Source organism: Phaseolus vulgaris, chromosome 1, assembly GCF_000499845.2.
Source record: "Phaseolus vulgaris cultivar G19833 chromosome 1, P. vulgaris v2.0, whole genome shotgun sequence".
Lineage (NCBI taxonomy): Eukaryota > Viridiplantae > Streptophyta > Magnoliopsida > Fabales > Fabaceae > Phaseolus > Phaseolus vulgaris.
The window spans coordinates 46,480,323-46,508,161 of NC_023759.2; the positions used below are offsets into that span (position 1 = coordinate 46,480,323).

General features: G+C 31.4%; 3 protein-coding genes across 5 annotated transcripts; 1 reads left to right on the forward strand and 2 right to left on the reverse strand.

The window, feature by feature from the left end:
- Nucleotides 1-14: 14 nt before the first annotated feature.
- LOC137814746 (caffeoylshikimate esterase-like) lies at nucleotides 15-4,292 on the reverse strand. Of its 2 annotated transcripts, none has more exons than XM_068617636.1 (8): nucleotides 4,067-4,292; nucleotides 3,880-3,970; nucleotides 3,751-3,783; nucleotides 1,419-1,565; nucleotides 1,205-1,335; nucleotides 934-1,071; nucleotides 700-798; nucleotides 15-590 (listed from the first exon to the last, which is right to left on the reverse strand). In XM_068617636.1, the coding sequence occupies exons 1-8, from the start codon at nucleotides 4,091-4,093 to the stop codon at nucleotides 216-218; spliced, it is 1,041 nt and encodes a 346-aa protein (XP_068473737.1). In that variant the 5' UTR covers nucleotides 4,094-4,292; the 3' UTR covers nucleotides 15-215. The 2 variants fall into 2 exon arrangements, with proteins under 2 accessions (XP_068473737.1, XP_068473738.1); XM_068617637.1 differs by having other exon boundaries at nucleotides 3,880-3,975; nucleotides 4,067-4,211.
- Nucleotides 4,293-16,986: 12,694 nt separating this feature from the next.
- On the forward strand, nucleotides 16,987-19,650 carry LOC137814747 (O-methyltransferase 1, chloroplastic). 2 transcript variants are annotated; one of them, XM_068617638.1, is made up of 7 exons: nucleotides 16,987-17,216; nucleotides 17,765-17,916; nucleotides 18,044-18,164; nucleotides 18,632-18,762; nucleotides 18,885-19,013; nucleotides 19,108-19,272; nucleotides 19,362-19,650. In XM_068617638.1, exons 1-7 carry the CDS (start codon nucleotides 17,042-17,044, stop codon nucleotides 19,431-19,433), a joined length of 945 nt encoding a protein of 314 aa, XP_068473739.1. In that variant the 5' UTR covers nucleotides 16,987-17,041; the 3' UTR covers nucleotides 19,434-19,650. The 2 variants fall into 2 exon arrangements, with proteins under 2 accessions (XP_068473739.1, XP_068473740.1); XM_068617639.1 differs by having other exon boundaries at nucleotides 16,988-17,216; nucleotides 18,638-18,762.
- A 912-nt stretch (nucleotides 19,651-20,562) lies between these two features.
- On the reverse strand, nucleotides 20,563-27,598 carry LOC137814748 (uncharacterized protein C57A7.06). Its single transcript, XM_068617640.1, has 11 exons — nucleotides 27,120-27,598; nucleotides 26,069-26,228; nucleotides 24,977-25,467; nucleotides 23,772-23,993; nucleotides 23,299-23,625; nucleotides 22,693-23,037; nucleotides 22,526-22,606; nucleotides 22,341-22,415; nucleotides 21,878-22,261; nucleotides 21,287-21,418; nucleotides 20,563-21,019 (listed from the first exon to the last, which is right to left on the reverse strand). Exons 1-11 carry the CDS (start codon nucleotides 27,399-27,401, stop codon nucleotides 20,867-20,869), a joined length of 2,652 nt encoding a protein of 883 aa, XP_068473741.1. The 5' UTR covers nucleotides 27,402-27,598; the 3' UTR covers nucleotides 20,563-20,866.
- Between the last annotated feature and the right edge of the window lie 241 nt (nucleotides 27,599-27,839).

Here is a 27,839-nt window from a genome sequence, read left to right on the forward strand (position 1 = left end):
AAGCTAAGTGGAGCTTTGGAACAAATCGCTTTACTTTTGAAAACAAGGTGGACTCCTACTAATTAGGCAACCATGGGGGAAAATAGCCATAACAGTATATAGTCTCAAATCGCTTTTCTTTTGAAAACAAGTTGGACTCCTATTAATTAGGCAAACATGGGGAAAATATGCCACATTGTTACAGTCCCTAACTCCAACCATGGTAGGACTACAAGCTAACTTGCTGAGTGGTATAGCAAGCGGTTTCCTTTCAAGCCACAAAGATAGCTTCTTCGCCTTTTTGCTTGCTTTGCAATCTTTGCTGATGATGCAACTGTGGACAATCTCTCAATGTCATACTTATAAGTCTCAATTTGCTGTGGAGAAGCATGAGTTAGATTGCCCGTGTGCTTATCTAGCCACATTATAATGTCTCCAAAAACCTTTTCGATGTTCTCATCAGTCTCCCCTGATGTTAAGCCATGCCACATTCCTGGGTACAATTTTATGGTCTTATCTTTGCTACTTGCCCTCTCATATAATGCCCTGCTTATCTCTGGGTCAGTCACTGTATCTGCTTCTCCATGCAATACAAAAAAAGGCAGGGTCACCTGCTCAAAACTCAGCCAAACAAAATCAGGTATAATAAGTATATTTAAGAAGTGGTAGCTTGATTATGAACTAGATTCAATATAAAAACAAACGAGCTTAAAACATAACCTTATATAAGCTGTCTTCTAGGCTCATGCTGGTCCTTAACATCTCTAATGCTGTTTTTAGCCTGGGCTTGTCCTGGTATATCAACTTGTTTTTTCTTATCTGTAGTGATCAAAGGGAAGAGACACATTAATTAACATCCAGCAATAAGCAAGATTTGAAGTATTAGGCAAGCCTCTCAGTAGCACTACAAACTTAAAGAGTTCATAAATATTTATGAAAGAGGTTGAACCTTACCCTTTCTCTTTTAGCAGGGTCTTTGAAGGCTGAATTGATGACATCCTTTGTGGGAACTATCTTCCACTTTGGGATTATATCTTCCACTTTAGTCAATATGTTGATCACCACCTGGTGTGGCTTCACTTTCTCTGATATCTGGCTTATTGTTTCAACATATGGATAAACAGTGTTGAATTTACATATGAAGGAAAAATGAAGTTGATAAGATTTATTTTCCTATAATTAAAGGAAGTTTCAAAAACTGTTTAGCTCAATAAATGTTTCACACCTTACACATGGGTGCAACAAGAACTGCACCGTCCCAGAATGAAGGGTCCTTTCTATGCAAAAGGAGGCTCACTGCCCCTCCCATGGACTCTCCATACAAGAACCTAGGCTTTCCCTTATACTCTTGGAGCTCTGAAATACACAATAAATGAAAAAGCTGAAACAAAATTCTCATGTTTCAATTGAGTTGGGAGATTAAAGTATTTGAATCTTACCGCTGACAGACTTGAAAAAGTCATAACAATCATTAATGATGTTATCAAACTTCTTTATGTAACAACGAGCACCTTCAGAACGTCCATGCCCTTCATAATCCATTCCGTACACAGCATATTTGGCACAAGCTAGTCGTACACCACATTCTACAACCATCATGCAAGCAAACCACAATATAACTCGGGAACAATCATTATACGTATCTGTCAAATAGTTGGTTGTGTTTTTGTGTTTGTCCAACCAAAGAGCATGTTGTTCATTGGTGATATTAATTACACATTGTTAATTGTTTGAATATCAGTATAAATATAAATGTTTTATCGGTGTGGAACCAACCAGCCATCACAATTTGCTTCTGTTTTCAGTTTTTGAATATTGTTTAGATCATAATGAAAAATATTAATAAATTCGATGATCTGATCAAATAATCAAAATTTTGACATGTGTGGGAAAAGGTTAATATAAAATAAGTTTAAATTCTAACTTCATTTATGTTTTAATATGTCAGATTTTTTCAAATGTTTAAATTTAAATAGTTGTTTCCGTACATTGTACAGCTATAATTGGTAGCAATGAAATGGTGTGACCATATTCTTCTTTGTCTGGTTGCATCCCCACACCATGTCTAATTAATACTACCAACCTGCTATGGGATTTAATCACCTTCTCACTCCTTTGCTCCTTTATTTTAATTAAATATAACAAAAAAATCAGAAAAAAATCTTATAAAATAAAACTCCAGAATAATACTGTATTTAGGAAGACTAATAACCTAACTACTAAATTGTTTCACTAGCTTGTAAACTAATTAAGTTGAACAACATAAAAGTATTTGGTATAAGGAAAATGATACATTTACAACCCACAGAGTTATACACACACTAAAATTTGTAAAAAAAATCAGTAATTCAAATTAAGAAATAAATAAAATTAAAAAAATTAACAATTAAATTTAACTAATATTTATCACATCAACTCATTTAAATAAAATAAATGGTTGAAATAAGAATGTCGATGCACCTTCTAAAAGTAAATAAAAATGATAAAAAGTTTATTAAAAAATTAATTATTTTAAAAAATCTAAAACTATAAATTATAATATATTTTGTCTAAGAAAAATGAAATTTCATTTATATAGTATATATTTCGATAACATTTTATAATTACCAATTAGTTTATTAAACATTTTTAATTAAAAAAATTAATTTATCGGAACTTATTAACGAACTAGGTTATCAGCAACTAACTATGTCATTTAAAAAAAATCTTATTTAATAAATTATCTCTTCCATAACATGGGATAGAGTTTGATAATCATATAAACAAATATTTAATTTAAATACAAGAATATTATGAAATTTAAATTAATAAAAACTATCATTACGTTGGTTGTGGGATTGATGGATTAATTTTATAGGGAAAATAAAAAGTAGAAAATATAAAATATTGTAGAAAAGGAACTAGCCCTACCCTTTTTTTAGTTGAGGGTGTGAATTATAGTTGGATCACGGCACGTACCGTTACCGTAAACAATCCTTTTCACTCCAACGCTACCCTAAGTGACTTCACCCAATGCCTTCGTCAAATATTTGGTAGCCACAATAATTAATTAATTAATTTAATTTAATCTTATAAAATTAACTCATAAGTAATATATAAGTAATGTTGACTTCTCTTCTATTTATATATTATGAAATAAATAATTAAATTTTAAATTTAACTCAATTTTATATAATTAACTTAAATTAATTCCTGGACTTTACATCTATTTATATATATTATAAGATTATTGGTAATGAAATTATATATTTCTAGGCGTTAGATTAACTTTAAATCTATTTTTTTTATATATTATTATGAAATATTATTATCTAAGATCTAAATTGAAAAACACATTATCTATGGGCTATGAAAAGCTAAGGAACTAATTAACATATTTACGTATGTATTTTCCTCTTTTTCATGGAAAGAGGTTCAACCACTCACGACAACACGACAAATAACTTGACAATGAGGATTATTATTGGTCTGTGATAACAAAATGTTCTTACTGGTTCATACCATTGTTTTACTCTGAATTCTACAACCCAATTTACTACTTATCTCGTTTTCTTTGTAAGAGCAGAGATAATATCAAACTTATTAATAATCAAAAGTAGATACTGCAATAAATGGATAAAAGATAGCGTAGAGTATAAGATAAAATTATAATTTTAACTAGATAAAAACGAAAATAATGTTTAAAGATTTGTTAAGAAAAGGAAAAAAACGATAGGAGGGAAAATAGTCTGAAGGGTACAAAAAAAGAGATAGAAGAAGATCATTAATTACCTCTCATGAAGCCACTGCACTCCATGCCATAACCTGCAAGAAATAATTAATGAAACCTAAGTAAGTAAAACCACACCTACTACCAAGAGAGAGAGACTAAAAGGAGAAGAAAAGCATTGAATTACCAACCATGGCAAAGGAAAATCAGACCCATAGGAGAAGATGAAGGCAACCATTTGCAGGTGAAGAGTTGCACTCCCCTTGAGTTCCTCCTGTACTCCTGAACTTACAAATTGTACAACTCCATATTAGGTTAGCATAGCAAGTTGAGGAAGAAGAGCAGAAGATAATTAAGAGAGAGAAAGGGAGGAGTTACTTCTTGGTATTCAAAGTCCAAATCCATGGAAGAGATCGATAGAGAGCAACACCTTCCTTGCACCAAGTGTTGATGGATCTGTAAACTGCACTTCTTCCTCAGTGTGGTGAAAGTTGTGAGTTAATGCAGAAATGAAATAGCAGAAAAAGGTGGGACAGAGAAACAGAAGAGAAGAGAAGAGAAAGAAAAGAAGAAGAATAAAGTTTAGAGTGTTCCCTTTGGAAAGAGACTATCAAGAAGTTTCTCATGTATAAAAAAGATTCATTATTTTTTTCCTTTTAATGTGCTTTTTAGTTGTTTTTCTAACAACTGTTGACCTAATCTATCAATAATTTTTACATGTGTAACATAATACCATATTAAAATAATTTTTTAACTAATTTATTAGTAACCTTCATATCTTTAATCTCCTTTAAAATTAAAAATATCTATTTCTTAACTTTGTCAAAAGAAAAAAGTACAAATGATAATTTTGCATTCAAAACTCATACACTAATTAATTTAAGTTAAAATATTTTAAGAAAAATATAATAAAATAAAGTAATAATAGTTAAAAAATTATATATAAGAAAAAAAATTATTTCCTATAAATTAAAACTAAATTATTAATAAATATTTTTAAATTTGATCTTTTATTAAAACAATTCAAGTGAGTATACGATTATATACTCAAAGAACTGATGTATAAATTTATTCTAACACCAAAAAAAAACTAATCAACTCATGTTTTTATAGATTTTCGCTTAATTTTGTTTCTAATTAATATATATATATATATATATATATATTTCTTAAGCAACATTTGGTATAGACATTTCTTGTAATAAGTTTTTTTTATAAAGCTTTCATGCTAGACATTATTATACAACTTGACATCTCAGTTAGAGTTAGACTGACACTCAAAGTAACAACAATTATCTGTCAAATTATTTATTATTGCATGAAAAAAGTATAATTAAAAGAAACAAAAATTATAAAAAATTATGGAAGGACTAGACCAAAACATAGGTATATACCTATTCATAAAGCATTCTAAGAATAAACTAGGTGAAAGCCTACTATACCAATGAGATGAGTCTCTATGAATAAATCCTGAGTTAGCCAGATTATTCGCACATGAATTCTTTTCACGAAAAATATGAGTAACCCTAAACCTTATTTTCCCACAATAATTAAGACAAGTGTGTGTTTCACCAATTACGAAGTATCCACGAAACCGTAGTCCACCATTAACCAATGCAGAATCACATTCAAGTCATACATTAGTAAAACTCATCTTTTGAGCTTCCTCCATAACATATATAACTCCATAAAACATAGTAACCAAAATAGTCTGAACGCCAATAAATGTAGAAAAAAACCAATAAACTCCTCCATAATTCCACGAAAAATATTTTCACAAGTAGCAAGATCAGGATAACCCATAGTCGCGTCATCAGTGTTAATTTTAACTCAGCCTGATGAATAAAACTCTCATTTAACAAAAGAAAGACGAAGAACTTTACCACTATGAGTATTAATACCAAAAAATTTAATTACATTGAAATCTAACATATCATTTTTTTTTATTGAAGCTTTTAACGCATTCCTTGTAATAAGTTATTGTCATACAATAATTTTGAATATTTTTTATATTTTAAAAAAATAAACTTTAATTTAAAATTATTTTATACATAAAAATGTCAGCCTAACTAAGATATCAAATTAGATATTGATGCCTAACATAAAAACATTTTTATAATAAGATTTATTAAAATTATAAAATCGATATACACATATTAAATAAGGCATAATAAGATTCATGATACTTTATAATTTTCAATGAAGTTTAATAAAGGAAAAATAGTTTTTAAAAAAATCTAACATTCCTGTAGCATATTTTCAAAAATCAAACTACTCTTTCAAATATATTAAAGTCAACATGCATTAATAGTATCATTTATTTGGTAAAACATTTAACTTGTACAAAATTTTTATTATTATGTCATGTATTTTATTAGATGACATGGATTGATGAAAGAATTAATGCTAGTTAAAAGAAGTAAAGAATTGTATTTGAAAGAGAAGTCAAGGATGTTGAGTTTCTTTCAATAAAAGCAATAATGAGGTAGGGTGAGCCTTAAACTCAATAAACTTTTCAAATTTCAATTTCTTGTAATTATGAGTGGAGGCTACTTGTCGATCAATCTTTCTTCATAAACATAAATTGTACTGTTTTTTTAACTTAAATGTAAGAAGATGAATAAAATAAAGTGAAATTAAATATAAATAAATTTAAGTGATTTTATTGATATTGTTCTTACAAGATTAGATATCCCTTACACTAGATCTTCTAGGTTGTTGTCTCAAAATCTTTACATCTTTAATTTTTTCGGTCTATTGATCTTCCAGTACTTGACATGATACATGCAATTACGCTTCAACCCTCAAGTCATGTGCAATTTTATATCAAGATTATATATTTAAAATCAAGTGTTCATTGAGAGTATATACCTATTTATAGTTTTTGTCTTGTAGGCATGACCACACTAGACCTATGTAGGCTCATATGTTCGTAATCACGATTTGAAGGAATAATTAAACTTCTTTAATCGTCAATTATTTTATGGTGTTGACTAATTTGGTTGAAAGGAAGATGCTCTTTAGCACCTCAAATTGTTAGCAATACAAATATCATTTTAAAATATTTCTCATTTAATTATTATTATATTTTAAGGATTTTTTATATCATTTCTCAATAATACATGTTTAAAAATCATTGAGTTGAAATTAATAAAATTAAATTATATCAGCTGCTTTTTAATTATGTAAAATAAGTTGTTTTTGGTTAAATTTAGAAAAAGTATATAATACAACTATGTCTTTTCAATTTTAATCAAATTGAGGTGATTTGGTTACTGTGAGCACGATTTCAAAATCCACTTACTCACCAAATGTATTTATCAACTGATGTTGATTAAATTTATAAGCAAGTTATTGTGTCAAGAAGTTATACGCAATTTGTTAATTAAGAGGATAATGACATATTTTTAACTTATTATTTACATTTTATTAAAATTCATCAAAATTGTAAATGATAAGACGGATTGAATGAGAAATGACACTTACTAAAATTTTGACATTTTTAGTAAACTTTAATCAATAAAAATATATTTAAAAAGATGCTAAATTACAATAATTCCTCATTTGTTATCGTGCAATTATTATCTATTTTCGTTTTTCTTGCATAACTACGTGTGATTTTTAAGCTTATTTCTTTTCAAATCTCTAAATTTCTCTTTTCTTTATATTTTCTCTAACTTTCTAAAGCTTTTTTTTTTTAATAGATTCTCTCGTTTAAAAATTAATTAAGTATATATCATTTTATTAATATGATTTTAAATAAGTTTTTTTACTAAGTTTATTTATCTTTTTTTACCTGCGAGTATTTTAAAATTTTACGTATATGATTTGGAGTGGAGTTTCATTAAGTTGGAGGTTTTTTTTGTGTACTTTGCCTCTTTTTTTCACATTTTAGGGTTGTTATTATTTGGGAAATAAATACTTATTAATTAAGAGAAATTGAACTAAGATGATTAGAGGTCACAAAGTGAATTTAACTGGAAGAGCTGACCTACTAACCTTTTAAAATTAAATACTAAAATAAAAATTATTTAAAAGATTTTTTTTTGTATTAAATTAATTGAAGGATGCAAATATGTAATCATACATCAAGTTAAATTATTATTATTTATAAATTAAATTCTAATTATTAATTATAATGAGATAATTTAACATTTAAAAGTAATAATCCTTTTAATTGATCAATTAGAGACATTAATTAACTAATTAAAAACATATAAAACATACATGGTTAATTATGATTTTAAATATATATATATATATATATATAATAAAATTATAAATAAAAAACTAGCCCGTTGATCAACAATTTTTAATCCTCCCACTCCCATTTTTTGCGAACCTAAAGATTATGAAACAATTTTGAAATATTTCTTAAAACTTGAAATTTTATGTTGATAACTGGATGACTAAGTATTGTTATTGAATATTATTTAAAATAAGTGGTTGTCCTGTTTTGGTTGGATTTTGAATATTTGGATTCAAAATATAAGATTTGTTTCTCTCAATTCATATTTTTATTTATAAATATAAGATGGCACGTAAAATTATATAAATATCTATAATTTATTGTAATTTAAAAGTATTTTATTTATTATATTAAAAAACATATATTTTAATTAATAAACACTATATATGAGATGAGACCATCTATAACATGTTCTAGTAATATATGAAGACAGTCTAACTCCTACGTATCAATATTAAAAGTTAATGATGTGATTCCAATAGCCACATAGAACAAGATTCTTGACACTTTGAGGAATCACCTTGAGCTGGAAAATGTAGAGGCACTTTCTTAGAAGTTGGATCATAGTTCTAAGATCAAGAACTCACCAAAACAAGTATCAAATCCCAAACTCATTTGGATGAACCAAATATTGTCAAATTGAATCAACAAAGGAGAAGGAAAAGAACAAACCGAACAGAATTGAACTTCAAAACAAAAGAACCGAACAGAATTTAAAAACTAAACAGAAAATAGGTGCTGGAAAATTAAAGGAACCGAAACAAAAACAACTCAAAACTCAAGGCAATAAGAACAAATTGAAGAAGAAGAAAGGAAGGAGAAGAGAATGCTCATGAAGATGGAGGAATGGTTGGATGATCACGCCACTAGAAGAATGGATGCTCCTAGATGAGTGTGGAAGCCGCCACTTGAGGAAACCATGGTCCTTCAAGATAAGACTAGAGAAGAAGCTCAAAGCTCTCCAAATGCTCACTCCAATTTTGAGTATAGTTTCTTTAGATAAAATTCAAATCTCCCTTTTACAAAGGAAGCACCTCTATTTATAGCCTAAGGTGCTGAAAAATAGGTGGGAAATTTCAAATAAACTCATTTGAAATTCCCACCAAAAACAAGTCACATGGGAGGTGTGACCTTTTTCTACTATGACACCTCCCAAAAACTACACCTACACCACTCTCCTAAGTCACATGGACAATGTGACTTTATTTTACATTTTCACACACCTTTATTTAATAACCAAACCTCCTAAAACTATACAAGAGTATTTCAAAGCTTGGCCTTGCCCCTCATGGGATGGACTTGGGCTCTTTGGGCTTTGGCCTTCTTGGGCTTGGGCTTGGGCTTTGGGCTTGGGCCTCATCTTTATTTTATTTCTTCTTTTAATTTTGAGAAGACTAGAAGGAAGAACTTCAAATGTGAGGGTGGATGTCCTCTTCCTCCATTAATAAAAGCCTTCTTTATTTGATTCTCATCATACTCCTCGAGTTGGAGAGAATTCGTCCACGAATTCTGAATCCCTGCATATAACAAAGTCAGTTTAGTTTTACAATTAAAAGTGGAAGAAAAATGTAAACATGACTTAGCATTTGTAAACAATGGGATTTCAGAAAAGGATGTTCTATAAATCGACCAAGTTGGAAAAATTTGTTTGGGAATGATGTGATGTTTTGGAAAAAGACCTCTTAAATGGTGACAACCATTAGGAGGTATGAACAAATCATCCCTAACATTTTTTAACCAAGATGGTGGTGAAATAGGAACCTTGGGTAATGAAAAAGATAAGGAAGGAAAACACCTTGGAGGTGAAAGGATAAGACCCATGTCAATTTGGCCTTCTTTGTCTATTTCATTTTTACTTGTGGTAGGTGGGTGAATTAAGTCTTGTTTGACCTTGTTTATCTTTAAGATTTGCTTTTGTGGACAATGAAGAGCTATGTGCCCAAAACCTAAACATTTAAAACATTTGATATTTGAAGTTTTGGTAGGTGACTTAGGAGTAGAAGGATTTGTAGTAGAAACTTTTTTTGGAAACATGGTTTGTTTGGAATAATTGGAAGGAGAATTTTGAGTAGAAATTTTGTTGACATCCTTCCTAGAAGAGTTGTAGAAAGCATCATCATGAGTATTTTTGAAAGTTTTGTTCAAAAGATATGATTCTACCTTGATGGCTTTGCGAAACACGCTCTTTAAAGAAGAATATTCTTTTAATTCTACAAAGTCTCTAATATCTCTTTTCAAACCACGTACAAACCATTTAATCTTTGACTCTTCATTAGCATGCATATTCATTTTAGTCAAAGTTGTTTCAAAATCTTGAAAGTATTCATCTACCATCCTATGTCCTTGAGGAAGCCTTTGGAACTTCAACAAGTGTTCCTTCCTAGAAGGAGGAACAAACCTCGCGCGCATACACTCTTTCAAAGCATTCCAAGAAACCACGGGAGGTTTCTTGCGATATATAATGTCCATTACAATTTTATGCCACCATTCTTTGGCATAGCCCAAAAAGGATAAAGAAACTAATCTAAGTTTTTGGTCATCTTGGACCTTATACACATGAAAATAATGGTCAACCTTAGTCTCCCATTCTAAATACACATTAGGATCACTATCACCATTAAAACTAGGGACTTTTTTACAAGCAATGTTGAACACTTGGTGATATCTTTGGTCACGATTATAGCTCTCTTCATGAGAATGATGGTGATGCCTCCTTCTTCTATGTTCTTCTTCACCAAGGACTGAAGCTTTGGAAGGAGAATGCTGTTTGTAAGATGCACCACTTGAATAGCCAGCCATTTTGCAAATAAAAAACAGCAAACACACAAAAACAGCAAACAAGTTAAAAATTAGCAAAAACAGTGAGCTGTAATGAAACTGCCGAAGTGAACTAAGGCTGAAAAAGATATCACTCTCAAAGAAATAATGTTCTTGCTCCAATCTGATCTTGAGGCCTTGGAATCCTCAAATGAAATATGTCAAAGCAAGCACACCAATCTTAAGAGCAAACCACCACAAAACCAAAGAAACAATAAAGACAAACAAGAAAAGGTATAAGCAAGGAAAAGGTAATTGCAAAAGGAATACTATATGTAAGACAAACTCAAAGAGTAAGAATGAAAGACAATCAAGAAAATAAAGAACTCAATGAGAAAAGTAGGCACACAAAAGAATACCTAAGGAAAAGCACTAGAGTAGATGAAGAAAACAAAAAAATTTAGCTACTGGAAATTTTTTTTTAATGCAAACTGTGTTTGATATTCACTGATTTAACTGGAACGTTGTAGAGCGAACTGGATTATGAAATTTATACCACAGAAACTTCAAGATGTTAACTCAAAAATGGCACTGGAATCAATTAAAAACAGTAAGCCAATTGAGAGAAATAAATTTTTCAAAATCGCTGCCAGATTACCGTATTTTTTTCGGCAGAAATGTACACTTTTTTTATTTTATTTATCATTTTTTGTGTACTTCATATTTTTGAATGATTCTTTTTTCTATTCTTTTCTAACACTTTGAATATCTCAAATCCAGAATTTCATAATTTTACAGTACGTAAATCAATTGCAATAAGGAAAAACAGTAAGCACTTTTTTCAGAAACAGAGGAATCCTAATAGGAATAAAAAACAGGATGATGAACTAGTAAAGACATAATAGAAAAAGATGTATTGGAACTTGTATAGGTCTAGAATACAAGTATGAACTCAATTCTAAAAAGAAAATGCACAAAGGATCAACATCAATTCAGAAAATTATATGACACTAAAGCAAGAAACAATCAAAACAATAAAAGTACTACTAGAAGTAATGACATATATGGAATAACATGACTTAAGACAAAACTTGACATGATTCAAAAATTAAAAGACACAACACAAATTGTAACAAGTGAAAGGAAGCTTAAGGTAAACTCTAGGAAGGATAATGCCATTCCAAAAGAGCAACCTTACTCATAAGAATTATGAGTGCCATAAACCTTTCCACAAACACTTGGAGCAAAAGAAAAACAGCAAGAAAACTCAATTAAAATTCTAAAACAGAAACTTAAATTGCAAGAAATTAAAGAGCTCTTGAAATAAAGTGCACACAACTCAACAATTAAACAAGAATGAACCTAAGACTCATGATACCACATGATGTGATTCCAATAGCCACATAGAACAAGATTCTTGACACTTTGAGGAATCACCTTGAGCTGGAAAATGTAGAGGCACTTTCTTAGAAGTTGGATCATAGTTCTAAGATCAAGAACTCACCAAAACAAGTATCAAATCCCAAACTCATTTGGATGAACCAAATATTGTCAAATTGAATCAACAAAGGAGAAGGAAAAGAACAAACCGAACAGAATTGAACTTCAAAACAAAAGAACCGAACAGAATTTAAAAACTAAACAGAAAATAGGTGCTGGAAAATTAAAGGAACCGAAACAAAAACAACTCAAAACTCAAGGCAATAAGAACAAATTGAAGAAGAAGAAAGGAAGGAGAAGAGAATGCTCATGAAGATGGAGGAATGGTTGGATGATCACGCCACTAGAAGAATGGATGCTCCTAGATGAGTGTGGAAGCCGCCACTTGAGGAAACCATGGTCCTTCAATATAAGACTAGAGAAGAAGCTCAAAGCTCTCCAAATGCTCACTCCAATTTTGAGTATAGTTTCTTTAGATAAAATTCAAATCTCCCTTTTACAAAGGAAGCACCTCTATTTATAGCCTAAGGTGCTGAAAAATAGGTGGGAAATTTCAAATAAACTCATTTGAAATTCCCACCAAAAACAAGTCACATGGGAGGTGTGACCTTTTTCTACTATGACACCTCCCAAAAACTACACCTACACCACTCTCCTAAGTCACATGGACAATGTGACTTTATTTTACATTTTCACACACCTTTATTTAATAACCAAACCTCCTAAAACTATACAAGAGTATTTCAAAGCTTGGCCTTGCCCCTCATGGGATGGACTTGGGCTCTTTGGGCTTTGGCCTTCTTGGGCTTGGGCTTGGGCTTTGGGCTTGGGCCTCATCTTTATTTTATTTCTTCTTTTAATTTTGAGAAGACTAGAAGGAAGAACTTCAAATGTGAGGGTGGATGTCCTCTTCCTCCATTAATAAAAGCCTTCTTTATTTGATTCTCATCAGTTAATGTAGAACATTTTACTAGAATAACCTATATCTAAAAAAATTATAACCAAAACTTATTTTTAAGAAAAGAACAAACGAATAAAAGGAATCAGGGTGATATTTTGAGCATAGTGAAATACATCTAGTATACAACTCAAAATATTAATATCTTATTTTTTAATTTAAAATATTAATATATTATTATATTATTAAAATAATTATAAAGTAGATGTGAAAGCATAGTTTTGGATTTTTTAACACAAGCAGCAAACGAAGTGTATTAAAGTATTATATTATATTAGGCATTTGAGGTTAAATTGAAGAGAAGCCATTAATGTATAAAGGCATTAACAGAGACTTCAGAGAAGACAACATCTCCATCACTTTTCTCAATTCTACGTAAAATGTTTGCACATTCATATCTGCGAATTTGGTTTCGAAAATGGGTTAATAGAAGATGGAGCCCATGATTATATGATCACAACCATGTTTTGGAACAAAGATAATCCAAGTTCTATTTACACTTTTATCAAATGAAATAAATATGTTTTATCAAATAAATATATATATATATATATATATATTTGTTGTGATTTTATATTATAGATTATTGTTTGACTATTAAAAAAATCAAGTTTTATTGATGGTTATAATGACTATTAATTTTTTTAATGTTGTTATAATAATTTTTTTTATCAACAATAAAAAATGAATAAATGTGAACCAATTCAATGATGGTTCAACTGGTATAAAAAAATTAAAGGCAACTCACCTAACTGGACCCAAATATTCCACCTAAAAGAACAAACTCTTGAAAAAAAAAAAACATCAACCAATCATCCTCAAGCAGAGGGTTAAGACACCAGTTAGAAAAGGAGAAAAACGTAACATGAGACTTGACAGTGACCTACGACCAAACATTTAATTAAACCAAGGCAAAAACTTCTGAAACGTCAGTCACACCCCTATTAAAAATTACATTGTTCATATGCTTCCACAACTCGCTTACCACAGCAATCCAATCCAAACCGCTCCCCATACATCGCCTAAAGCATTTCTGAGTCTGAAATGGGACTCCTCCTCCACCCTGCAGAAACTACACAAAGGATTATCTAACACGATCTCACGCTTTTCCAAATTGACCCTGGTGACGATTATAAGTTGAATTAACTATATAAGATACCGCCTCCCCACCCTTCCAAACCCAACTATTCTCCTTATCCAACTCAAAACTCAACCCTTGGATTACCTAGAAAATTTGACATACCGATTGCTTTTCCCATTCGAATAAATTCCTTCTCCAGACAAAATTTCAAACTCATACATCGTTATTCCAAACCCCTAAATCTGCCACCTTAGAAGCTTTTGACATACTCGAGGAGTACAACCTCAAGAAAACATTATTCAGAGCACCACAACACAACCCTCCCAGTTATCCTCCCAGAAAGAGAATTCCTTCCCGGAACCTATCTTTCACTTAAAAGCATCTTCAAAATTCTGACCCCAACCCTCCAAACTCCAAACCTCCTTCAAATCTTTCCACAAAGGGAATCCTTTCTATTTTTCCCAACCTCTCGCAAACTTCTCCAACCCCATACTTAGAATCAAGAACTTCATTTCACAAACCGCCCTTATTCAACCCCAATCGCCAAATCCATTTATCGAGTAATGTCGAGTTAAAGGTTCTCAAATCAATGATACCAAGACCACCGACCTCACGTGACTCACAAATCTTTATCCAAGAAGCCATATAGCATCCAACTTCCTTTCTAGGGAATAAACGTCTAATCATTTATATAAATGATTGAGAATAAAAGTTTAAGATATATTTATTAGGAAGTAATGAAAGTAAATGTTTTTTAAACTCTAACTTATCCTTTTATTATATATGTTTATCAATTACATGAAAATAAGGAATGATATATGGAAAGCCTCAACAAAAATAAACTTATAAATAATATATATATATATATAATTAATTGTTGTTTATTCTGACATATATCATGTGTTGCGTTTGTGTGGAATCCAGTTTTATTTTAAAAATAAATGAAGAAGAAAGCATTCTACAATTCAAAGTGAAAAAGAAAGCATTCTACAATTCAAAGTAAAAAAGAAAGCATTCTACAATTAAAAGCAAAAAAGAAAGCATTCTACAATTCAAAGTACAAAAGAAAAGAAGAAAGAAGAGAGTTGTGAATAGCATTAATCTGGTTTGGAACTGTTGATCACCAAACACTCACCTAACCCAATATGCTAATTTTCTTAGTAGTAGTTAGCTACTTAATTTCTTTGACGAATAGATATTAACAATCAATGACCAGAGTCAAAAATTTTGTTTTATGTGACCATGGTTTATATATATAATTTTTTTATTTTCAAACTCCTGTGAGCATATGGTTTCTGATTAAATTTGATATATTTATAACTACGTTGTTTTACTCGATACATCTTTTGTATATATAATTATTTTACACTTATATTTATCATAATTATTTCACTCTTACAATTCTATTTATATTTCTAAGTAATTTACCTCCTTGGCCAATGTATCATGTCATATACTATTCACTATTTATTTTAATTACCATTATCGCTCTTTTTATTTTTAAAAAAAATAAAAACACAAACTGTTATTAATAACACAATAGTTTTGAGCGTGTAACACAACACCTTCATGTAAAACTTCATGCATAACAATGAAGAGTTTACAATTTTAAGAGTATTTTAAAAAATATATATATATATATATATATATATTATTTTACCAAATTGATATTTTTATTAAAATATTCAGTCACCTATATTATAATTTTTTTTATTATTAAAAGTGTTTAATATATCAAAATTACAAAAAAAAAATTAAACTTTTAAATTACATGTTTTTTTTTGGCAAAACGTTAAACACCAAGAAAAATAATTATGATTATTAAATTTTTGCAGGCCCTATAAATGTGTAGTACTTCACAGTCACTGGAATTTTCCACACAAGAAACCCAAACGCCTGTGGTAGTTGCCTTTAATTTGCATATAGAGATAGTTACTAACATCAAGTAAAAGCATTTCTGACCAAAAAATATCACATAAAATTAGTTGGAACCACTTAATGAATTCAGATCATATAAATTTTCTCATTTAAACATGTGAGACAAATATATGAATTATCGTTTTCATTTCATTCAATACTTTGGCAAAAGTCAAACATACAGATTTGGATTTTATATTATGATATCTTATTTTAAAAAATTAAAATTTAGTATCTATATTAACTTTAATTTTATATATTCATTTAACTAAAATATATGTATTATTATTTTTTATTTAATATATGTAAGTTATAATTAAAACTATATGTATTCTGTATTAATAAATAAGGAGAATACAATTTTTAAAGTAATTAATAATAAAGATTTATTCAATATTTAAAATAATTATTTTTATTATTCTGTATAATTATGTTAAAATTGTCTTATAATTAAGGAAATAATTATTAATTCCATATTGCATTTGTATCCTTCTCTGAAAAAAATCTATAATTTTTATTTCTTTGAGTTTAGTTCTGTCACCAAAAAGTCAAACACATATTATCAATTTATTCGAGATACATTTATTAGATAGTTGATTTGAATTGTTTTAAAAAAATCCTTAAAAATTAGGTTCAGAAAATGAGATATGGAAAAAAATTATATTTAGATAGTAATAGTATAGTTAACTATATTTAAATATGAACTCATATTACATATTTAATGCTATCGAAACTAAAGTCAAATTTTAGCTCATTGATATTAAATTCAAATCTTAAATATGAATTTATATTACATATTTCTGTAGTTTTACTCAGTTAAAATAATTTTGTCTCCAACTATAATAAAAATGTTTAGATATAGTTTATTATCCAACGACGCAACATATTGAAAGTACAAGAGACGGTTTTTAACTGAAAGAGTCTTAAATCGTTATCTTTTTTAAATGCTTGATGGGTTTTGCACAAGCTTTCCCTGTAACTTACACTAATATACTTCCCTCACTCCTATGCAATTCTAAGAGGAAACTCTGTGTTTCTACTGCAAAATTCAACCCAGACAATGACCCATTACTCCTTTCTGCTACTGCTTCTGCTTCTCTTCGTTACCACGAATCTCTTCGACCAGGCAAATTACCCCATCTCTCCCTTTCATTCCATTATACTCAATCTAGGAAATTCTATCTCATTTAGACATTTCATCGAGCATTTCAAAGGCCTTGATGAATAATGATAATGTATGAGTGTGGTTGACTTTTCTTGCTTCAAAGTACAAAAACCTTTATATTTATACAGAATGGTCCAATAAATGGTAGCTGTAGGTTCATCGTGCTAAGCTAGCATTTTTTTGCCACCATTCGAAGTAGGTTGTTTGAGTTCACTGTTGGGAAAAAGATTGGTGGACATCAAATGCTTCTTAACATCGAGAGAGGAAAAAAGAGAAGAGAAATGTAGTTATGATAGGTGCTATGATCTGATGAGAAGAAAGAGATAGAGAGAAATAATAGGTATTGATGGTGTGTTTGATTTAGGAAGGTGTGTATGTATCATTACTTCTCTATGTGTGTGTGTGGGGGGGGGGGGGGGAATAATAAAGTAATGCTATTTAGATGCTGCATTTTGTCATGTCACTACAAGATCAACATGTCTCATAGTATCACTTCTCTGCAAGTGCAGAGCCTCTGTTTCTAGACCCATATGCTGGTTGTTTTGTCCCTGATAATACTCCCGAGGATGTGATTCAGGACTTGCATCCCTACTGTCTTGCAGCCAAGTTCATTGATGATAAGCTGCTTCATACAGTTAGTCTTATTGATGGACTAAAGCAGGTACTTGCTTACTGTATGTATGTTTATGAGAATAATCCTATATCCACTTAAATTACTATTTTTCATTAAGTACTTAGGTAGCTATTTGGATTATATTGCATAGTTTGATAATTTTCCTTACTTGCAGCTAGTTTTTTTGACTGATGGCATGGATACACGCCCATACAGACTTCAGTTGCCCACTTCGACCATAATATTTGACATATCTCCTGAAATTGTATTTAAATTTGCAGCTGAGAAGCTTAAAGGTGACATTTGTTGATTTAGTGGACGATAATCTTTTAAACATATATCATTGTCAAATCTAAATATTATTGGGCAAAGTTTATTATAGGGACAATAGTGTGAGCCTAAAACCTGGTAAGTACACATGCAAACTAGATGGATCAGGATTAGGATTCTCTTAGTCAGGTAAGTATTTTCAAATGATTACAGCATACGAAGGGAAAGGTAGACACAAAGTATCTCAATATGTGCTATGAAATATTTGTCTAGTTCTCTTTCATTAAGGGAAAAGCTTAGGAAAAATCCAAATCCAATTGGAAACTGTTGTGTATAGACTACAACGTTCTTATCATAAATTCAACAAAACCAGTTGCTTGGTTAAAAGAGTTGTGCCTCACAAAAATCTGTAAATAAGGATGTAAGAGTTTGTCTTTATTTTGTATTGTGCGTTCACTATGAGAACAACATCTAATGGTTTCTTTTTTTAAAGCTTCAGATGCTGGGGCGAAGATGCCCAAAGGTTGCATATTCTATCACATTCCACTGGAATCATCTGACATGGAGCAGGCTATGCAATTTAAGGGCTACAGTGGTAGTAGACCAAGCATATGGGTCCTACAGGTGATTAATCCTATCATTTTTCTTCCAATTAGTAAACTCTAGAAATCAAAAGCAAAGTTAGTATTGGAGTAAGAGGGAGTCTTTGCTTGAGATGTTAGTCACGTGGGTTTATTCCTGCTCAGGGATTTCCAATGATGACACTGGCAAATTTTGAAGAGGTTTTGTCAATGATTGGCAGTTTGGCCATGAAGGGATCCCTTTTTTTGGGAGAGCTTCCCGCCTGCTTAGCTGAGACAGACACAGAAATCAAGGTTTGTGCACAGTTAATTTAATTAATTCATTAAAATAATTTTCTCTCCATGAAAAAGAAAGCAAAAAGAGAATCTTTTATTGTGTCTTGCACAGTCCAATATAAGGCAAAGAGTGGATAAACTATTCATGAGCAACGGATTTCGGGTGGAAATTATCAACTATGAAGGGATTGCAGAGAGTTATGGAAAAGATTTTGCATCAGGGCACAATAATAGTATATTGTTTGCTGCAGAACAGCTGTTACATTCTGATGATCAGGTGAGGCACTTTGTATTCAGATTTACATGGTATAGCACAGTAGTGTGTATAAAGCATAATAACTTAATAAGGCACTGATATTATGGCAGATGGAATCATGGAGACAAGAATTTCAAAGGATAGAGGATGACGGAGACGAAGATGGTTTTGAAGAGTTATAGACGAGAATATGAGCTTAACCTCAGCCTCATTAGCCTCAAAAGGATACTTCTACTGCTACAAGGGTCTGAACCTCGAGGCATTATCCTCCATACAATTGATGCTATGCTTGTATATCTTTGAAAGAGTGTTCAGTTATGAACTAAAGTCTAATACAGTTTCACTGAACTTATTTAAGTTGAATAAAAATATTATATAAAAAATATTGTTGGCATGAAAGCTTTGAACTCTCGGGTAACATTAGTACAATGGATAGATGTTATTCTAAAGTTGTTAAAAAGTGTTTTTATATACCGCGCGAAAAACTTCTCATATGGTCGTTGTCGAAGTACTCAAAATATACTCACTTTAATTAGAATACGTTCAAAGACCGAGTATTTAAACAAGAAAAATGTTTCTACTTCGTCTCATAAAAAGGGAAAAAAAGCAAGAAAAATGTTGATGTATTTTCATGAAAAATAATAATACATTTTCCAATACACTATTATTAGATATATTTTATATTATATAAATTCTATGAGTCGAGGGATATTATCAACAAAACAATGAATTATGTATAAATGATAATAGAAGTTAAATGCCACACTAGAGTACATCTTTAGTGAAAAAAAAGCTAGACAACTTAAGGGGATTTAACAAATTAAAATAATAAATTTGACAGTTTCTACTATGTATGGATAGTGACACGGACACAAAGATACGTATAATCTTTAAAATGTAAGACACAAAAACACGGATCTATATATTATATAATTTTGAATTGTATAAATTAAAAATAAATATTTATGTACAAAAGTATCTTTCAGATTCTTTTGGAAGCAGGAAGATATTTTTCATGACGTTTAAAAGAATTTATTCCTTATTTTTATAATCATAATAAAAATGTATACAATAAATTTGAGTTTTTAGAAAAGTATTATATTTATACCTTTTAAAATTGTGTTAGAATCGTACTGAAATTTTTAAAAATCCAACAAATATTTTTTGAATTGAACACTTCAATAAGTGTCCTACGAGTGTCCGACACGGATACGTGTGTCCGACACGGATACGTCATTTAAGAGAAATGTTTGAACCTCATAGGTTTATAGAGAAAAACGTGTCAGAGATAAATATATTTTTTCCAGTACCTTAGGAGAATACCTATTTGATATATATCGGGCACAAAATAGAAAAAATGACATTTCCGTTGGTGTGAAAATAATAAACACTAACCGGACAATGATAATATTTAAGGGGAAACACCCCCACAAAATACAACACTATTCTTCTATTTCTTCTATCACTACCCTTCCTTGCACGCCATAAGCTTCCGTAGCTCCTAAATTCTCCACCTTTTTCTTTTAACCTGCAAAAATGTTTATTGTCTTTCTCCAAAAGAAAGACAAAACTGAGAATATTTGAATAAATGGATCAGAACCAAAACTCCTGTCTATTATTTTTTTCCTCCCACTTTCGCCTTTTTCATGGGTTTACCACTATTTTTCTTAAGCTTTCGCTTATCACCACTTCGTTGTTCTGATTTTTCATGAGGATTCACGTCTTCAAACTCCACTGGTTTTATAATAACACCTGGTTTCTTCACCACCTGCATATGGAACATTTGTTTACAAGATGGCTACAAAAAATACATTCATCTTAAAGTATTTTTCCTAAATGGGGTATCACTTAGAAAAAAGATAAGAACCTACTAAAACGCACAACAGTATCCAATAAACAAAGGTATTTCCTTCACCAAGGGTAAGCACATCAACATAATATTTTTAATTACTTTAGACAAGAAGCTGTCTACAGCGTGATTATTTCCGACACAGGAAAAGTTCAAGGATAGAAAGTTTGCCAATTAAGTACTTACTTCTGGTCGGTTAAGAAGACCAATTGCAGATGCTGGATTAAATTCAGGTCCGATGGGCACACGCATGCTCTGTTCAAACACCTCTTTCGAAGTAAACGGGAAAGGCAAAGATTTAGTATGAAGTTTCTCAGCCTGCGATATCCAAAAGGAAGTACAGAATTAAAACCAACACAAAATAATTGACAGAGAAAATATAACTGTTGATACAGTAAATAATAGGCACGGAACTGTTCAGCATACACTGGAGCACGAGGCAGTTGGCAACATTGATCGAGCCACAGTTACAAAACTAGAATTCGAGCATGAATATATACTGAAAATAATTTTTAACCAGGATAATAGCAAATAATAAAGGCAGGAGTTTTAAAAAATGAGGTCGGAATGAATAATTTACTACTACTAATACTAATGACAATATCTATTAATAATATTCCTGTTGATACAAGTCAAAATGAGGATAATTGCCATTGCAACACCAATATTATATGACAAATCCAAATAACTCCACAAATTTCTAATATGAAAAATTGTTGCATGCATTGAAAAGAATACGGAAGGAAGGTTCAAAACCTTGTATATAATGACACTAACCTTCTTATCTATCTTCTCAGATATAATCACGTTTTTTAGCCGAGCATCCTTCCTCTTTTTGAGGGCCTCTGCCCTTTTTTTCTGGGCATCTTCATGTTTTTTCAGCATCCAAGATGGTAAGCCTTTCTTTTCCTGTATATGTGTCCACTGGCCCCAGCCAGGAAGTAACAGAGGCTTTTCTTGCTCGGGATTTTCTTCCTCGAGGATCTCCTGCTTGTCCTTTTCAAAATCACCTTCTACATCATCCCCTGCAAAAGCTTGCCGAATGAGCTCCTCTTGAGAAGGAAGTTCATAAGGCACTTTAGAAACAGAAGACAGAATTCCATCCACCATCTGCCCTTCACTATCGGTATCACTATCCTCTCCAATTTCCTTTTCAGTATCCTTCGACATAAAAGGATAAAATGTAAGGCTAAACCAACAACACGCTTTATACTTGTAACAGAATAGAAAGAACTTATACTTTTTTATTTTGCCTAGCTGGCCCTGTAAGTTTTGGAGACTTCTTTATACTTGTGCTTTCATTTTTGTTCTTTGCCTGCTTATCATAAATATGTCAGTGCAACAGAACAGTCACTTCATAAATGGAAGATATTTTTCTTTAACAAAACAAATAAAACAAAAACAATATATTAAAAGTACTTGAACCTTTTTCCATGTATCTGACACAAATATGGAAACTTCACATGTAGTTTTAGGCCCAGGGTTTTCAACAATATCATCAATGTTCTGTGAACAAAAAGTGCATTAAATGTATCACATCCATTGAGTAAGACATTAACATAAGAAAAAAGACAAAATAAGATTTCATTCACCTTAAAAAATGATTCCTGGTGAGTATCAGTGTCTTCTTGAGTTACAACCGAATCCTTGTTATGCAAAAGGTCACTTCCCGTATTCTCCATGTTGCCGCTTTTGCTGTTTTCCAAGTCATCCTCGCTATCACTGCCACCATAGCCGTTATCTAATTTTACTGCAATACTGGTATCAGATATCTGAGCTTTGGCTGGTCCAAATACTCTTCTACCACTGGCAGAAGCAGCTTTTGGATCTTTCAAGCCACCAGAATTCTCCAGTTTCTTCAGGGAATCTTCATATTCTTGGAAAGCAAGGTTAGCTTCTTCAACAGCTGCCTCTTTCCTTTTCTCCAATCCGCGCCTCTACATCAGAACAGATCAAGGGAAGACCACAAATCAATAAGAAAAACTACGAATTCCAATCTCTATATTGGATACTAAAGAGAATACTTAAAAACAAAATTAACATAAAGCAAAGATAATAATTCATTCAACAAGATAATTCACGTGAAAATAATTGAGTATTTATCACAGTCTTCTCAGGATTAAGAATAAGAATAACATTTACACAGAAATTTCCTTCAGGGAGAGAGAGAAAAGGAAGAGAGAAGGAATGGATAATACCATAAAAGGCAAAGAAAGCAATCCTGATTTGGGAACTTCATCCTCTTCCTCCAACACTTTCATAGTTTTATCTTTAGCTTTTCCCAAAAGCTTGTAAGCCCTCTCCTGATCAGAACCAACAGAGTTCTCATCTTCATCCTCATCACTGGTATCTTCACTGCTACTGCTGCTATCCTTCATAGAGTGCATTTTTCTAGTCAATTCAGCATGTCTTTGATGTTGTTCAGCTATAGCAGCACGAGTTCCTTCATCTTGGCTATTTAAGCCTCGCTGTATAATTCGCTTAGCCCACCGATTCTGGTTTTTGTGCTTTAGTGTCATGCGTTCCTGTACCAAGTTGAAATTTGAAGTGAGAAAGGGATTGATAGAAACAATTTTCCTGTTTTAGTCATGAAGATACAATATATCTCAGTAAACAGTGTTTGTTAAACAAAATTTCTTGAGCTATTATTTCTTCATGAATGATGATATACCTCGGCCCTTTCACGCTCTCGTTTAATGGCATATTCTTCAGCAGCTTCAGGGTCCATTTGTATCTGAGAAGCTTCTGCCTTTAACCTATCTTTCTTCAACAACCGATGAAATGTTCTGGACTTGATCTTTTTAATATGCTTTGCCTTCATTTCATGACGAAAAAGAAGGCTCCGCATTTTAGCAATCCGGTTTTGCCTATCCTTCTCATCTTCAATAGACACCTATTAGACATAATAGATCACATAAAACAATTGAAAAGGAGCAGTCTACCAATAATTTCATGCCATATGCATTAAAAACATGGGTTAAGAAGAATACTCAGTAAACAGACCTTCAAAGATGTAAGAGCGCTCATTTTATTCTTAAACTCCAACAGGCACACATGGAAACATTGTATGGTACTTGGAAGTTAAAACTAAAACTGGGATAACATCACTCAAGCTGAGACTTGGGATTTTGTTTACCACCATGAAGCTGCCAGAATCATAAAGGTGTTTTATTTCAGCTCATGTAGCATGCTTGGCAGGAACGCATGTTTGGAATCTTACTAAATGAATTTTATTCTATTCATCCAAGTTATTAGACTTTTCAACATGGTACAATAAGAAGGTGAAATAATAGGAATATTGAAAGAGGTGAGATTGATTAAAAAATGATAACTTATTGTGGACTTTTATGAACAAGCCTGATCCAAGTCTACAGCGTAGGGAGAGTGACAATATTTGTGGGATTGAGAAAGATGTTGCTGCTGGTCATTCCAAAATGTCTTGTGCTCATCTCACCTTATATATAATACAACCTTATTTATGTACATCACTGAAACAAATCCCCTCGTCGCCTCCACTCACACAAAAAAATCAGTTCAGTCATGAAAAAATGCCATTTAATTTCATGCCCGGCTTTTTCTGTTGTTGTAATAAGCAGAAAAAAATCTTATTTGAAGAATCAAAATGTATATCCAAGCACTTTAATGTAACAAATAAATTTGAGTTTGACTGTTCGAAAATATAATGCTTCTAAGTATGCCAAACCACCACTGAGTCAACTTCACCAATTACTAGTCAAGGCATTTCCACATTGATATCATACAAAAGAAAAGGAAAAAAGAGAGAATCAGAAAAGGGAAAGTTAAAGCATTCCATGATCAACTACTACCAGTAATGTCAGATTCAATTATTAACTAATATATTAAAAGCATTCATACCTTGTTCATTTCAAGAAGCTTAGAACCATCCTTTTCATGGGCTTCCGTAACTTCATCATCATAAACTAGTGCAGCCATTTTCTTCTCAAATTCAGTTCTGGGTTCAAACTCAGAAGCTATTGCTCCTACAGTTGAAAATCCTAGATTTACATTTTCACCAAAGAAAATAGTTGATGCCTCTCTATTTCTCTGAATAATATGCTGCCACTTGGTGACATCTTTCTTTGATACTTCATAGGCTGCTGTCCTCTCTACCTTTGCTTGAATTGCCTTTGAAAGTGGTGCATGTACGGTTCTATCATTCTTCATAATTTGAAGCTCTCTCTTCCTAAGTTTTCCATAGGTAGGCTTTTCACTAAGAGAATTCAGTAGGTCCTCTACGCTAATGTGTGCATCACCTTCCAAAACATCACGACTAGGGTTATATTCAGACTCTGGATATAGCTCAGGGATCAGAGAGTCATTCTTCATCTTCTTTTTCTTCTTATTCTCTGCATTGGGATTTTAAGGGGTAAAACATATCCTTAATCTGAAAACACAACAGAAAGAGAGAAACAACAGGAGGACCCTCTCTATATAGCATTCATGTACAAAAAATTGGTTTGGTGTTCCTTCCACATATTGCAAAAAATTAGAGCATATGTAGCACACACTACACAGACACAGTGATATATATATATATATATATATATATATATATATAATGAACAACATTATGAATTATTTGAATATTCAAAACTGATATTTTCTCACATGACTTCATTTCAACTCATATTATGCCATTTAAAGTACGAGTACATTTCAACAAGTATATTGCATATTAGTGGATCTCCAAATTATTTAATATTTGGTAGAAATTATCGTTGGTACTTTATCATATAATTCACACATGGATAAAATTCAACATTTGTATAAAGGCTATTAAATGTGCCAATGTTAAAAACTATAATGCAATATTAAAAATTTCATCACAAGCATCTCTAATAACTAATTATATTCTCTAACTTTTGGAGAAGAAATTGACAGCATGCCTCTAAGTTCTAACATAAATAAATAACCGGTAACAGAAAAGCTTAGCAGCAATTTTCTTACCTTCAAAAGCCTCACTAGGCATACCAGTAATTGCTTGTAGCATCCTTGCATGCCTCCCATCATCATCTTCTCCAGACTCATCACTTTGAACATTTGCATCCCTCTTTGTCCCACTGTAATCATTCTCGTCACTTTCATCATCTGATTGCACGTCCTCATCCTAAAAATACCATTGAAGACATGAATGACAATTATCTGGTACAAACAGGATAAGTTAAATGTAAATTTAAAAATTAATGAGCCAATCCAGACCAAATGTAATATTCCAAATGTATTTGAATATAAATCAGGGATGTGAGACTTCAGCAAATTTCATAAGGCATTCAAAAGATCATCACAGGTAACACATTAAATTTTGTGTTTTTACACTTTACAACACTAGTAAGTTGAACATCTGCCAGACTGTATACACACTCGTTTGATCTAATAATTAAGTTCATGTTTGTAAAATTAGTCTGTACAAGGTGTTGCAACTTGCAAGTCTCAAATGCTTTCTCCATTAGACCTAGGATGCCACATGTATTTTGTTTGTTGGGTTGGGTGTACTAAAATTTTCTAGAAACTGCAGTGGCCAGTATTAAACGAGGATTGCAGGCATTGCGAGGAAAAATGCACACACGAAACTACGAAGGGATGATAAAACACAAAGGGGAGAAAAAACCTTCTAGTTACCAAGTTGAAAGGACTGTTTCACATTCCATGGCATGAACACCATTTGGAGCAGAAGGAAAAAGCTAAAAAATTAAATTAGAAGGAATGGATTCCATCAATTTATATTATCTTCCATTATTTATTTTTTAATCCAAACAATGGATCTTCAACATGGTCCATTCCATTCCCTTCTCTTTCATCTCCTTCCATCAATCCAAACTACCTTTAATTACCTTTAATAAAAAAAACATCACATAATAGAAAACAGTTTTCAATATCAAAAACTGAAAAGGGAATCAAACGGGCCTAATATGATAAGCATTTAAACAAGTTAACAACAGGAACAATATAAAGAATTTATACGACATTACTGTTAAAAAAAGGTAAAGAAAAGAGAAACCTCAATTTCTTCGGAAAGGTCATTGTCAACGGAAACAGGGTCGTAACGCTTATTTTTTCTAGACTCCTCCTCGGCCCTTTCTTCCTCGTATTCGTAAAGGTTCTTGTCGTCATCGGAATCGGAATCCACACTTTCTAAGTGAGTGGTAGGGTTTAAACGATCAAGGTGCTTTTGCAAAGAAGAGGGCAAACGAGGAGCAGTCTTTTGCCGTTTTGAATTTTGCTTACTCTTCTTCGACTTCTGACTTCTCCGGCGACCTCCGTCCCTCTCTTTCAGCTTCATGGTTGCGGCTGCTTTGTGTTTTGGTTTCAGAGCACTCGCACTTTCCCTGCACCCACTGATCCACTAGTTTTGTTGTAGTACTTTGTTTGATCTCTTTTGCTATGGGCCTGATAATCTCCAAGGTCCACCCACTGTCAGGCCTAACTATTATGTCTTTTTTTGCACCACTCGCCTACTTTCATGAAACTTAAACCTACACTTGAAATAACAAAAATATACCTTTAAATAGAAGAGGATGTGAAATAACAAAAATATCTTTAAATAGAATAAGAGATATAGATAAAAATATTTCTGATTTTCATATTTTATTTTCTGTAATTTTTGTTTAAAACGTATTTTTAATATTTCAGAATTATTTTTTTAAAATCAGATTTCATTATTTTTTAATGTTCAAGTTTTATTTCAGGATTTCATTTTCATAACACAACAATCTATTTC